The sequence below is a fragment of the Coloeus monedula genome (genome assembly GCF_965178545.1).
Source record: "Coloeus monedula genome assembly, chromosome: 15".
Taxonomy (NCBI): domain Eukaryota; kingdom Metazoa; phylum Chordata; class Aves; order Passeriformes; family Corvidae; genus Coloeus; species Coloeus monedula.
The window spans coordinates 14227502-14243065 of NC_138795.1; the positions used below are offsets into that span (position 1 = coordinate 14227502).

At 38.5% G+C, this 15564-nt stretch overlaps 1 protein-coding gene across 4 annotated transcripts in view; it reads left to right on the top strand.

Moving 5' to 3' along the window:
• Positions 1-15564, top strand: part of TENM2 (teneurin transmembrane protein 2) — a gene marked incomplete at both ends in the record, with an annotated part of 482831 nt that overhangs the window by 31352 nt on the left and 435915 nt on the right. For all 4 annotated transcript variants that reach the window (XM_082291373.1, XM_082291374.1, XM_082291375.1 and 1 more), the window contains one exon: positions 5920-6195. In XM_082291373.1, the coding sequence (XP_082147499.1) occupies positions 5920-6195 (276 nt within the window). The remainder of the gene's footprint in view (positions 1-5919; positions 6196-15564) is intronic.

Here is a 15564-nt window from a genome sequence, read left to right on the forward strand (position 1 = left end):
CCTCTGAGCAGGGCTTTCCCGGTGTTCTGCTGCCTGACAGGGAATAATAGGGGAGGCTCAGCCTGGAATTTTCTTTCTGCTGGCACTTAATCAGTGAGGAGGAGGAGAAGAAGTGTGTCCAGGGAGAGCACGGAAAGGCAAAGCACAGAGGAGAGCAGAGCAATTGCTTACAGAATTGCGTACATCTGTCTCCTACAGGTTTGAGAATGGGCAGTCAGTAGGAATAGCACATCCCTTTATAATAAATGAAACAGTACTTCCTTTACCATTCCTCAGAGCTTGGAAAAGTTGGAAAGATTGGCTAGGAAACTAAATTGTTAGCCTGAAGAGTTGCATTTCAATGTGGACTGTGTGGGGTAGATAATAGCCTTGTTTCCCACCTAGCTCCATCCTCTTGTCCTCTCAAATCTGATTTTGTCTTTAATCAACATCAGCACTTGAGGAGAAAGCAATAAATGCATACTTTCCCTAAGCCAGCATATCATCAAAATCAAGTTCATCACCCTAAGGTGATGCCAGAAGTACTGTGGGTGGGATAGAGTGGAAAAGGCCCTGATTCTGTGTAAGAACACTCAGCAGTAGCTGAAACCTCAGTCCCATACCAGCTGCAGTGAAGAAGATCAACAAAAGCCAAAAGCAGCCCAGCGTGGGCATCTCAGAGTCAGAAAGAAGCAAGGCAGATTATAAAGGACTATTAAAGATCGCTTCTGTCATTGATGGGAGAAGCTAGGAAATGAACTTTACATTCAAACCACGTGTTGCAATGTGCACAAACATTTCTGTTTGCTGCTTCTAGTCAGTTCTCTGCAGAAGGGACCAAGGCAGACTGAATTTCTAAATAATTGAGCAAAATAAAGTCTGCATCAGAGGTTTTTAAACCTCTTCCAGAGACCTCTTCTTTTAGACCTCTTCTTTTTAGACCTCTTCCAGAGATTGGACCTAAATTGTGATACTCCTGCCAGCAAAATCATTATAGCTCTGAACATAACAAAAACTTGAAAAAGGATGGGATGTCTTAAATAGATATATTTTTGTTATTCTTACCTTCTGTAATTGATTGTAGTAGCAAAGACTGTGAGTGATATTTATCCTTTTGATTTTAGACTTAGCCCAGTCTTGAACTTGATGTTGTGTTGAAGGCAAATTTATCTTATCTGTGCATTACTGGTTTCAAAAATCTTCTTCTGAGGCATCTTGTAGCAATCACAGCTGGATTAGATTAATCTTCAGAAAGGCAATTCATGCAGTTTGTAATGACCCAAATGAGACCTCTGCCTAGGGGTTAGGTGAAAGTAACCTTTGCTTAAATGGTGAGGCTTTCTAGGCTTAGCAGGGATAATGAGTACAGTAGTACATCATTGAATTCAACACATTTAATAAGTGTTTATATCCTAAATAACTGAAACAGTAAATTTCTGTACAAGGAAGTGCACTGAGGAGATAATAGAAGTAATGTCCTCATTTAAAGGAAAACATCTATTCTATTGAGAGACTATTCACAGCGTGTAGATTATGGGCAATGATGATCAAGTACATAACATTATATTACACTTCTAAACTAGAATACTGCTGATCTATTTTTGTATGAGAGATTATGTACACCTTAAGGGAGCAGCTGGTTTTAACTGCCTTTCTTTAATGAAAATCATCTTGTGGTTTCTGCAGGTGGGGATGAAGGGACTGGGGATGGAGACCACTAAGTTCTGTTTCACATGAAAAAGGAGAAACCTTGTGACTTTCTATTTTTGGTTCTGTGTTCTTTAAGAGAAAGAAGTTTCTTTCTTGTCCATCAATAAGGATCTGATGTTATTTATCTCCTTTCACTTAGTGTCACCGGCAAGGTAGTAGATGCTACAAGAGTCTGAAAGAAAGTTTTCAGTGTGCAAGAATGGATTCTGCCTGCACATTTCAGCCCTGCTTTGCAAGTGACATCTCAGGGAAGTGCAGTTCAGTTCCTCTCAGCTCCATGCAAGCCCCAGGTGTAGAGGGCACTGTCTCACACTGCAAGAAGCCACCCTTGCCTGTCTGTGCTGGCAGTGCAGTTTGGCTCGTAGCCCAGTGTTCTCTCTGTGGACACACAGCAGAGCAGTCTGACTGGCCAGGGCATGGCAAACAGTGGGACTGCTGCCCCTCTGCCTTCACTTGTCCCCTATGAGGTCTTGCTGTGCCTGAGCTCCCAATATCACTTAGAGCTATAAGGATGGTTCTCCTTGAAGGAGACACTAAACCTTAACCCCAGGCCAGGCTGTGCCTGCGTTTCCTCACTCTGTAAGTGCTATAGTTTGTACTGGCACTGGGCAAGGAGGGCTGTGTTGTTCTTGCTGAACTTTGTCACCAGGATTCCACATGGAGTATTCTGGCAGGCTGAGTGGATATGAAATGACTGAGGTATTTTTTCATCTTTTGTGAGACTTCATCTTCAAAGTGCTAGTAGGGTGCCCAAAGGAGGGCAGCCAGGATGGGGAAGGGCTTTGATGGGAAGCTAAGCTGTGTGAGGAGCCACTGAGGGCACTTGGTCTGTACAGCTGGAGAAGAGGACAATGAGGAGAGACCTCACTCAGAACACAGCAGGATACAGCTTTCTTGTGAGGGGAAGAGGAGGGGCAAACACTGATCTCTTCTCTCTGGTGACCAGTGACAGGACCCGAGGGAATGGCCTGAAGTTGTGTCAGGGGAGGTTTAGGTCGGATATCAGGAAAAGATTCTTTACCCAGAGCAGAGTTGGGCACAGGACCAGGCTCCTCAAGGAAGTGGCCACAGCACCAACCTGACAGAGTTCAAGAGTTGTTTGGACAATACTCTCAGGCACAAGGTGGGGTGGTTGGCATGTCCTGTGCAGGGCCAGGAGTTAGAATCTATGATCTGTGTGGGTCCCTTCCAATTCAGCATATTCTCTGATTCTGTGCATGCAGATTTTATTTAACCTCTGTGTGACTGTATAGGGATGGTCTACTGATGCCATTAATACGTTAATGGACAATACTGGCTGAGTAAATGAGAGAGGAATATGTTAGTTGAAGCAGTTCATTGTTCAGGATATGTGGGCTGCTTCATTTTAGGAAAACAAGGCATGTAGGAGAACATGGTCCAGATCAAGAAAAGGTCTAGAGAATATAACTGTAGTATTTCCATCTTCCTTTCCTCAGATTTGACAGTAAATTAAGGGTTATGAAGGTATCAGGAATTATAAATATAGAGATACATTTCTATATATTTGGATGTAAAATACATATCTGAAAACCTATCCAAGGACAAGTTATTCTGCTGCTATATGCTGCCTTACAGAACAGTCTCAAATAATATTTTACAGAAGCAAATGCCAAAAGTTAGTATATTGAACTAATTTAAAATCTACTAGAGAAGAACATGTCTTTACTAGACAGGGAAACTTCTAGAATATTTCATGTCTACCATCAGGTCATAAGACTATAAAGGGATTTCTGAGAAGCAGCGTAGAAAATCCTTTCCCAGAGGTTCAGGAGCTGATTCCATTTGTGCTCTTGATATGATCCACTTCTCAATTTTTTAAAATTTGGTCAGTTACTGAAAAATGCCAAGTTCCCAGATAATAAAACTCAAATGGGTGAATGAGTTTTGTGAATACTGTATTTCACTTTCAGTGCCTTTACCATTTTCCTCAGACAAATAAAGTAAGAACAGGATGCTAATCAAAGTGAAATCATCTGGGCTTGTATGGGCTGTTAAAATCCACAGAATATCATCAAAATGTCTTACTGCGTATGTATAACAGCTTGATTAAGCTAATATAGTCATAATTTGTGTGTATTTGTAGACATGCCACCAGCAAACAAGAAAATTTGAAAAGCTTCATTTTCACAATGAGTTTAGTAATTTTAACATGTAGCTGAAGTCAACATGTACTCTACCTGGGGGGCGGGGGCTACTAAGCTTCAGTTCAGTCCATTTTTTATATTTATTTTGGTTTGATTTTGACCTTTTTATTAATAAGTCTAAGGTTAATTTGCTAACATGTCTGAAGCAAAATTCTAATCAATCAAACTGTTTTTGTTAAATGTCTTCTACTAAAATTGCACATGATTAAAGTTTACATTTTCCTTAAAAGTAGCTTTATCTGTCATGCTAGAGCTCTTTACTTATTACAAAAAGAAAAGCAAAAAATCTCTAGACTGAAATGCACTTGAGAAGCTCGTTTTTAGGACTGTTGAGTTCCCTGATTTTGACTAAACCCCTAAATTTCTGTTTGCTATGTTAAATATTAGAAGGCAGGTAAAATATGCTCCTAACTAGAAGGGTTCGGGTTAATTTGGTGTTGATGGAAGCGAGTTGGCTTTTTTAATGTCAGCCTTTTTATATTCTTTTTACCTCTTGCCACTAAATGCTTCATTTCTTGAGAAGCATTGTCTGGTGATAGTTCTTTACCTTGGGCTGTGGCTACTGTCTTGCTGCTGGCCTGTTTGCTGACCTCAGGGTGACAGAGCCACACCCAAGCCTGGTCACTGCTGGCTGAGGATGTAAGTCAGGCTTCCAGAAGAAATCCATCCCCTTCCTTTAACAGATGAGCTCTAGGAATAAATTTTAAGTGGGGCCCAGTTTTACTTTGTACATGTGTGCATACACCCCTTATCCAAAAAGTGCTTTGGCTGTTAGAGATGAGAGTGGAGAGAGCTGATACAGGAACGTGAACCAGATCGATTTAAAAGTCTATGAGCTTTCCTGGCTAATCTGTGAAAGAAGTTCTAATTAAAAAAAAAAAAACAAAAATCTAGTTACCTTCTTTATTAATAGAAGACACTTATTTGTGTGTTTTATTTCGTGTATGAACTTCCATTGTAGAGCTTCATTCTGAGAAATATATAAAGGAAGAAGAGAAAATATAAACTGATTTTGGATGAAATAAGACTACTGTTTTAGAAACACAGACCCCACATCTGGTTTCCCTGTGAATTAAGAAATTAATTAAATAGTTGGCAGTTATATTGCCAGCAACTTCAGTCTGGTTTTTGTTTTTAGCCCAATGTAATGAAGCTCAAATTACTTTGCTTTATGAAATCTTTGAAAGACTTAGAGAGCAGTGAATATTTCCCTTTATTTTTTTACTGCCCTGTTACTATAGGAAACAAGTACATAAGCAGAAATCAGGCAGCAACTCTGGACTTTCTGAGAACCTTGGGGGACTCTGTGTGCTTTAAAAATGTATAAGATTTTTTCCACTGAGTCGTTATTAACTGCTAAAGGTCATGTGTTTTGACATTGTCTCAGAAAGTTTGCCTTTAAACCAAATGACCTCCTGATTTTGGTCTTGATGCATTCTTTCTTCTGGAATACGAGAATAAAGGTAGAAAACAGTTACAATGTAAGGTCTATCTTGGTTTCTTTAGCAGATATTAAATTACCAATTGCACCAAATGTAAATATAAAATTGGTGACAAAGTTTCATGTTACTTCACTGATGGATTTGCATTCTTGCTCTATCTCTGTGAAAGAGATGTGTATGTGAAAATGAGCTTCATTAAAATAATTTCTCTTTTTGAGTAATCGAATGCACAACTTCAAAGCTCATGGTCTGTCCTACAAATACAAGATTAGATACACACTAAAGCAGGTCATGTCATTAGCTCTTGTCATGAGGTTGATATTAATCACACACCTAAGTGATTAATTATTTGGGGTGAAAATAGTAACCTAAATTTTAGAGACCTTTCCTACCTTTGTTTTGTATATTTCATCCATTTTAGATACATTCAATATTTTTAAGATTAAGTCTTGCTAGACCAGTGCACCAGAGATCTCTGTAAGTAATTCATTGGTTTACAGCAGAACTGAGCAAAATTTAAAAGGTCTGGTATTTTCAAGCTGAAAATAAATCTCCTAGCTTTTAAATTACTTAATTTTTTTTTTTTTTTTTTTTTTTTTTTTTTGGTGTGTGTGTCCTTCTAGGAACAAACTTCACCCTCGCAGAACTAGGGATCTGTGAGCCCTCTCCCCACCGAAGCGGCTACTGCTCAGACATAGGAATTCTCCACCAAGGCTATTCCTTGAGCACGGGCTCGGACGCCGACTCGGACACCGAGGGAGGGATGTCTCCGGAGCATGCCATCAGGCTGTGGGGCAGAGGGATCAAATCCAGGAGAAGTTCCGGCCTGTCAAGCCGTGAGAACTCGGCTCTCACGCTTACCGACTCCGACAACGAGAATAAGTCAGACGAGGAGAATGGTAGGCCTTTTCCTTCTGTACATTCCTAACCTACAGGTGTGAGAATGTGAGCGTACTTAAAAACACATGAGTCTTCTTTTAAAGGTGAAGTTTGCACTTTCTCAGTTTGACTAAAGCTGGTTTTTAATGTGTTTTGGGTTTTTTTAGCATCACTATCAGGAAACTATTATATGTGCATCATATTATAGGTATTATGTTTGATCTTACAATTTACTTTTCATGCCATAATCTGTCACAGAAGTTTGTGCTCCGAGTATCTTAAATTAAATTAATGATGAGAAGCAGAAAGAAATTTCCAAAGAGAAATAGTTTTTATATGTGATTTTTCTACACAGCTTGAAGTAATATTAATAATGCAGAATGTGCTGGTGGCTGTAACACTGATGCTAATTCGTAAAAATCAGATTTAATTTTATGTATTTTTTTCCATGGTTCTGGAGTTGTAAAAACAATTGTTTTGGTCTTTTATTATTGGTATTGGGGGGCTTTTAGAAAGCAAATCTATGCATCGGACTGAGGCACAACTCTTGTGTTTAGTGCAGTTTATTAAGGTCACAGGAATGAGACTTTGGGCACAGCACCAATCACTTGTGACCTTAGCACAGCTTGGCAGTGGTAGAGTCTGAGTTTCCTGTGTTCAGCACTGTCCTCTCAGGTGCACATACCCAGAGTCAGGTTCTTCATACAGATCACCTTAAAGTTGTTACCTGGGGAATTTTCTACGCTCACATAGGTTTAAATTGAACTCAAGAGGGAAAACAGTAGAAAAGGATTTGCAGGAATTTGTCCTCAATCCTATAGGGTGATGAAAGTGCAAACTCAGTTTAGTTAAAATAGAAACTAGGGGGTTTGGATCTTGTCATCCTGAGGAGGTGAAGAGGAACCTCCCTAAGATCATGCCCTCAGAGCAACTGTTCCAGCAGGTGATACCAGCCTGTGGCATCAGCTCTCTGCTAAGCATATTGTGATAATATTCTGTTTGATACATGTTGGGTGCCACTCAGAAGAGGATTTTTGTAGGTGTTTATTTTGGGCTCCTCCTGTACTTACTGGCAGTTGTCTTGGTTTCAGCAAAGCGGGTGTGCCAGGCTCTGGAAACACAAGCAACTGCTTGTCAAAGCAAACAGGGCAAAACCAAATTACAGTTTATACAGATAGAAAGAACAGCAAGGTGCAATTATTTTGTTTGTAACACCAGTCTTTTTTGTTGTTGATTTAAATTGAATCTTCAAGTAATATATCCTCTCCATAGGCATAGCAGGATACATTTCTTCATCAAAACCAAGGAGGGAATGTGCATTTACTAATAATGGTTTGTACAAGGAAGTCCGTATTTTAAAAAGAATCAGTGACTGGTTACTTGATTTTTCCTTTTAATTATAACTTTCACAGAAAATATGACAACTTGTATTGATTCTAGTACAGTTTTGTTAAGGCTTCTGAGCATAATTTCAAATAAAAAACCTGACTAATAGAATTCTGCCGTTATGGAATGATTGGGCTTCAATGCTGTAGCAGGAATTCACTTCTCTGAAGGTGGTTGTCTCCATTTCAGTGGCAGCAGTGTGTCACACCCTTTGTCTAAGAAAACATAGTCTCAGAACCTACTTCTATACACACTGTCACAGACTGGTAAAAGAATGAGTCTGTTCACTTGTTTCTCACTGACCTCCCTATAAGAAGTGAATTATTATGTAATTGAAAATACAGTGCAGTGAATCCATTTTGCATATTTCCAACAATGGTGTTATTAGGAGAAAGAAAAACACAATCAAACAGCAAGCAAGTAACAAACCAGGATGTGGAATTAATTTTGGGTTTCTGTGAGAAGGGTTTCTGTGTTGATTTAGAAGGTTTGGTTGATTTAAAAAAACATCATGTGAGCATGAAGCAACTGTTGTATACACAGAGGTGTTAACTTCAGTAAACTTTTTAGCCTTACTCTCTCACAAATCCTGGTTAGCTCAAAAATCAATGCTTCTTCACATCACTGATTTTATGAAGTTTTGGGATGCATTATCATATAGATTGACAGTTGCCCCACTGGTTCAGCACCACAGTGTGGACACTTACAAAGCCATCATTAATTTCTCACACTTGTGCCCAGCAGTGGTTTCCTACATAATAAACACTGTGTCCTTCAGAAGCAGATCAATAACCTGCTAGGTGCTCATCTTGAGAGGAAGTAACAAGAATCTATATTTCATGAGAAATTTGTGCTCTGATATGGTTTCATATTTTCAGGATACCAGCATAAAGCAAGACATTACTTGGTATGAGACTTTACCCATTTATGCCGAGCAATTTTAGAGGGAACTCATGATGCTTAGACCTCTCAATTTATTGAAAGTACTGTTAAAGCTTTTTTCCTGATACAGCTCAAGTGTTATGAAAGAGTAGTTCAACTCCAAAAGATGACTTTTTTTTTTCAAATATTGAAGTGCTATCACAATTTCAACTTAACCCCCAACCAACCAAACAGACCATACCTCTTGCCTTTTTTTTGTATCAATAAATCTATTTTGTCATTTTTAGTACATCTCCAAGCAGCACAGAAGAAGCTTAATTTCTAAAAATTGCTCCCATTCAAATCCATTCACAAAGCTTGTGACTATTTTCTGTGCTTGTAGATTTAGTGTGATTTAATTTTATCATAAACCAGAATGCTGTGAACCTTGAAATATTATCAGGCTTGGAATGCTTACACATAAATTGAAATAATGGAAACTCATTAAATTCCATGTTTTACTTGGTATACTGAAATTCTTCCTAACCAAACACCTACTGATATTTTAAAAACACTTTTATTTTCAGAAGTCTGATTAGGCTCTAAATTCTTACTGTATCTCGTAGCTTTTGCTACTGTCTAGATGTGGCCATCTCTTCTTTACACAAGTCAGTTGTGAATATGTAACATAAATCTGTCATCAGATTGTTACTCAACATGATGTACTGAGTTGTGAGATTTAAGTATATTAATCTTTTTGTGATTCATACAAATGTAAAAGGACAGTTAGAAATACAATACCTCTGATGTCACGTGCCAGCTTTGTAGAGAGGATTACCTGTGGGGATGCAAGGTGTGAGCTAGAGGGGATACACCACTGTTCCTGAATGCTTATTTTTTCTTTGATTAAATCTTGTAACTATTTATTCCAAAACATCATGGCTAACTTTTCAAAAGGAGGTTTTTCATCAGTTGCCATGTTCTTTCCTAAGCCTACAGTATTTCTATTTCCAGAGTAAAGCTTAGAGGCTGGTCATGTTTACGTAGTGACCTTGAAGCAAGTACTCTTTCAGTTGGTTTTTGCTGTTCTTTTTTAAGTTGAACTGAAAATTATGTTCTTCTGAAAAATGTAAAACATTGTAAAATAAGGTAACTTTCAGTTTAAAAATCCATGAAAACAGAATGATCATAATTAAGGAGCACTTATGCACAGAATCCTTTTGCAACAGATCTGCAATTTTCCCTTTTCCTGGTCTCACTGTTATTGAATGACCAGTTGCAGGCTGTTAGGAAGGCAACGAAATTCAAGTGACATTAGGCAGAGGGTAGTGAAAAGCTGAACAGACCAATAACAGAGAAGAGAAAAGGTAACCCTCAGTAGAGGAAAGGAGAATGGAAAAGTAGACTGTAAACTCAGGGCAAATCGGTTTGACTGCCGAAATGAACTCACAGGCTCAAAGTGAACCCAGAAGGAGGGTTTTCAGTTTGATGTGAATCTAAATCCTGTTAATTAGCCTGTTGTCAAAGAGAAAATGTCTGGAATGGTGTTGGTGGCTTTTCTTTTCATGATAGAATGTTGTTACCTTGACACTTTTAGTACTGTATGTAGTGTATATATTAGTATTGTATATAATGGATAGAGAATGTCACTGGTAGAATGGGACATAACATAAAATGCTTATCATGAGATTTCTACTCTGATATTATAATATCAAAGACTTGAGATGTTTCTGTTTTACGTTTGTGTGTCAGAAAAGAAAAAAAAAAAGAGTGTCTTGAGAGAGGAGGAGAATTTCCAGGACAAAGCCATGCTATTAAAATAATGTCAGACCAAAACAAATATATTATCAAGGCATGCTTTTATCTTAGTAGCAGCAATTCTGAACTGAACAGCAAGACAGGAATGAATGAGGAGGAATAAAGCAATCCCAAACTTGAGCAGAGCAGGGGAGAGTTCAAGGTCATGCTGTGATGATCTGGGCACATGTTTGAAAGAAATCTACCCCAAAACACTGTGGTTGTGGCAGCTCTTTGCAGATAATGCCTATGAGAAGCAAATAATTTTGCTCATAAAGAACCATTTCTGTGTCGATAGCCCAGCTGGGGAGGTGTGGGAAAGTGGTGCTTTATTGGCATCAACCTGGGGAGTCCTGACAGGGAATCCTGTAGGGCTGTGCACTCTCCTCACGTCACCTCCTTTTCTTCCTGGAGAAAATCTTCCATTCTTCACTGACTGTCCAGCATCAGGTGTGACAATTCAAGTCAGGGGGAAGGGTGCTCTAGGAAGCTGCACTGATATTTTCAGGTTAATATCCATCAGTGTTTGCTATTTTAGACATACTGGTGACAATGACTTTTGTTGATTTTTCTGTGTTGCTTTGATGGTGCTTTTTATTGTAGTAATTAAAAGCTTGAATATCACACAGTACCTTGTGTGCATATCACTTACTAAATGAAAGAGTGCCATGAATAAAGAAAATAAAGTTGGAAAAATTATGAGGTAAAATATGAAAACCTGTATTTGTGTTGTACTTCTGATTGAATCTTATGAAAATTAGGTAAATTATATTTTTCTTTCTTTTTTTCCCTGCTATGGAGTTTTCAGTGGTGATTTCCTATAGTAATTTCCCAAATGGATATGTAAATCTTAAAATCAAGCCCCACCTCATAATTCAAATGACCTCACAGTTTATCATTGTTTCAATTTTATAAGCAGTATAATCTGAGCTTTTCCTGGGATGTTGTTGAATAGCAAACTTAGAATTACAGTAGAACAGAAAAGATGTTATTGCATCAGAGGAGTTTACTAAAAGGCACCAGACAGATGACAGCCGAGGAGTTTATTTTCTTACTTTTAGTGTTGTAATTTTGACATGTTGTTATCAATATTTCATTTTTTAATTTTTTTTTCAGCTTTCTGTTTCACACTTCATAATTTGCAGGAAAGATTATAGCAACACTATGGTTCTGCTCTTGAGACTATTTTGGGTTTGTTGTATGCATGCTAATGTCTCTGAGTTGTAAGGGAGTAGAAAGTAGACATTTTTTATGTTGTTGCTCCCAGAATTCTGTTTGGGTTAAACAAGTGGGAGATTAAGCTCACTTGATAAAGTTTCCCACTAAGAAATATTCACTTACACCAGTAGAAAATACTTTCCTTGTTAAAAGGGAATGTGGTGATGCAGTTGGAGCAGATCTGTGTCATCTTTAACTGCATGTGTGTGGGAAATATAATATGGCCTCATAATTCTGGGATAGAGTATCGATGTTTTGGGTACAAGGAGCAGCAGGGAAGCTGGAGCCCCACTCTATATGTCATAGTGGAGTGCTGGTTTCTGCAGGTAGCACTGTCTGGGAATGCTGTGCCTGTTTCTCTCCCAGAGCAACCCAGGTAGCTTGGAATCAACAGGAGGGATGGATCTGAAAGAGAAGAGAGGAAGAGCTGCCACAGTTGTATGATCTGTTTGTAGCTGAGAAAGTGGCCAGATGGTCCTAAGGAAGTGATGAGATTTAAATGAAATGTCATATACTCAGAAAATGGCACCGCACACGTCACACGTCACCGAGGCTCCTGAAAGAGGAGAGCTGGGAAGGTTAGCTCCTGCCTGGGCAGACTTCAGCTCTTCTTTAGGAAGGCTTGTAAAGTACTTTGTAAATGACAAATTTAGAAAGTCATTAAGCGCAGTATCAAAGCTCGGTTGTTTAAGTGGATCCAATTTTGATGTGCTCTCAAAACCTGAGGGCACTTCTGATAGGAAGTGGTTTCCTAATGAGGGAATTGACTAGCAGGGATGACTTTTAAAGACTTAACTACACATAAACTCAATTTTATCCAGGTAAATGGCTTATGTATTCAGTGTAGAGGGAGTCTAGATGACGAGGTTAAAGACAAAAAATGGATATGTAGTACTGGTAAACTTTAAAGCTTTGTGTAAGACAGGAATATGAAATGACAGTATTAAAAAGCTTAAACATTTGTTGCAATTTTAATATAACACAGCAAGACTGTAGTGTAGGTTGGCAGGATGATGTGATGAATTACTGCTACACTGTCTGGTATATATTGAAAGAGCTCAATAAATACTATCTGGAACAGAGTGCTTGATGATATTCTAGAAATTAAGGATGGAGATGTGGCAAGACAACTCTGCTTTGGTGGCCTAAAAGGGCCATCTTGACTTTCAGTTGCTCATGGCTGCCATTCAGCACTTGGGCAGCCATTAGATTTTCCATTCAGGTCAGTGTTGACCTGAGAGATGTACATCAGGATCTTGGGTTTCATCTTCCCAGAGATACAGGTGTTTCTTATAGGAGGAATGTATGCAGTGCTAATGCAAACAAGCAGAAAACCCAACTCAAACCCACAAAAACCCCAAACCAAAGCAAAAAAGCCTCTTATGTATGGTGGGGTGAGGTCTTACACCATGAATGTCTGTACTGTTCTCCCCCATTCATGTCAGCCAGGGCTTCAGCACCTGTAAAATTTTCCATTGCCTCTGAGGTGTCAGTGACTTCAGTCCCACATTCTGTGCCCTGCTCTGGCACAGCATCATTGGGCTTTTTGTCCATATCCCATATGAGGGCCTGGCTGAAGCTGTATCCTGTTTGCAGTCTCTCTCTTCATGGTGTTTTTTTTTGGATTATATGAATGGCCCCCTCATAACTGAATGAACCAAGTCAATCAGGAATTGAGACCTAGGAATTGAAGTCCAGTATTTAGCCAGGAAACTGAGGAAAACAGAAATATGGGTTGATGAATTAACGCTATCAGGAAAATAGTGCAGCAGCTGGGTTCATAAACTGCTGAGGCTAGCTGGGATCTTCCTTTTTCCTGAATTCTAAGGGAAAGAGCTTTTGCCTGCAGCTGTATCTACATCATTGTGTGAAGGTCACAACATGGAGAGCTTTAAAAAAAAAACCTCTCAAAATAACCACAAGATTTTTCAATTATTATTTAATCATGAGCCTTTCCATCTAGTAGAGAGAAATGATGAAACTATGTTTAACAAGAACTCCATTACAGTACATTATTCAGTTTGTCAATTATTAGTTTTATAAAAGAAAACTTAGATGATCTAGGTCACCCAGGTAAGCAAGCAGCAGTGCCTTTGTTCAAACCATAACTGAGTTAGAATAATGCCTTTTTATTCTTCTCTATAAAGGAGATTTGTGTCTGATAAAGTCAATCCAGCTTGGTGCTAAATGCATTGTGTGTGGCTGATGAGTGATAAAACCTTTGCAGGAAGGTTTGCAAGTTTGTCTGTACTTGGTGTTTAACTAAATTTATTAAGGTGAAACAAAAACCTATGTATTTTACACTTCCCTTGTAAACTGAAGCGCAGATCACAGGAATCCATCTGCTGAATTTATTTTGTCTTGCCTTTCAAAATGAGAAATTTTACCAAAAGCTTCCTCTGAATTTGTCACACCAGAGACTTGTACCTTTCCTCATGTATGGTATGCCACTATTAATAATCTCCCTCATTACAAAGACTTGCATACTTCACTGACTAGTGCATAATCAAGGTACACTGTGTTTTTTCTAGTCAATACTTCATTTATAAAGCTCAACCTGAGTCTGGCCAATCAGCTCTGGTGGTGCAGTGAATGCCTATTGTCACATGTATAAAGTGACACGTGTAGATGGATGTTTAAGTGTCATTACATTTTCTAAATATTTCATGGGATGTGCTTTGTGTTTATGCTCTGCACACTGTTCTTTTCAAGGAATCTGTCAGCTTGTCGAAGGCGATGGATTTGAATTGATTGTTAATGTGATGTTGAACTATAACATTCTACTCAGGTAGGATAGAATTCCTCTTCAGATGGAAAATGGATAGGAAATGGTGCCTTAGCTCTGTTAGTGCCAAGGTTTTTGTATGTATATATTAGAATAATCAGAGCTTGTTGGAAATTAAATTATCCCATAACTAATGAGCTTTTAAAGAGATTATTATTATTTTACTGTCTTTTATTATAAAACTTTTTCACTTAGTTTTTAAGTAGTCAGTTATAAAAGATGTTTCCTAAATTCTGTTCCTTAGGTCAAAGGAGAGAAAATCTAATTAATAAGCCCAATTTTGTTGTTGTTGTTTGGGTTTTTTGTTTGGCTGGATTTTACCCATAAAGTTTTTTTGTGACTTGACTTTTTGCCAAAGCTCCAGGCAGAATTGAATGCTTTCTGTCAGATACTCTAGGAGCAACCTAAACATCAACTCTTTTCTTTGCCTTTAATTTCCTTATATTTCACACAGGTTGAAGATGACTTTCTGCTTAATTTAAGCTTTTACAAGTTCTACGGCACTCTCCTTCCTTGGCAGTGATAAGGGAAGTACTTTTATCTATTTGTTCAGCCTCTCTGTAGTATTAGAAATCGCTGACTCTCTCCTCTACATTCTTCCTGTAAGAAGCTCAGGGGATGATTGGCAATGATTCAGGAAGGCTGAAGCTCTGCCTCTTGAATCAAGTGAGAGATCTCTTATGAGCAGCTGTTTGTCCACTTGCCTGTTTAGTCTTTGGTTCGCAGACCTCTCATCAAAGTTCTTCAACACCTCCAAAGCTGTTGGTAGCACCACAGAGACCATGCTGAAATCTTAACCATCTGTGAACAAGAAATACTGTCTCTGATAAAAGAAGAGGACTGTTTTTTCAATTTATGTTTCGTCTATCTCATGGTTAAAGAACATTGGATGAGACTAAACCCAAAAAAGAAAGATATCACGATACTGCGGAGATGAAAATACCATGAAGAACTTTTCCTAAAGTTACCTGCTCTTGAAGGCTAGTTATCATTGCTTAAGCTAACTCCCTGCATTTTTCAGCTTGCAGTAGGAATCCTTTCCATGTAACATTACTTGAAGAAGTAGCTTTAAATGTTTTTCCAGGCTGATTATTGACCCCCATTATGTGCTGCTGTTTGTCACCAGAGGGTGCCATTGCTGTGATCTTCCACATTCTTGTGCAACCCCACTGACTTTTGGAAGAGGTACTGCTTCTATATGGTACCACTCCTTTTAGTTGTGAAAAGAAATGGCAAGAAAAGTGGCCTTATGGAGAAAACTGGCCAAAGACCTATGTGTAGATTAAAACAGTAGTTGGAACAACCCAGTCCTAAAATGGGGCTGTTTTCCTGGTGTCCATTT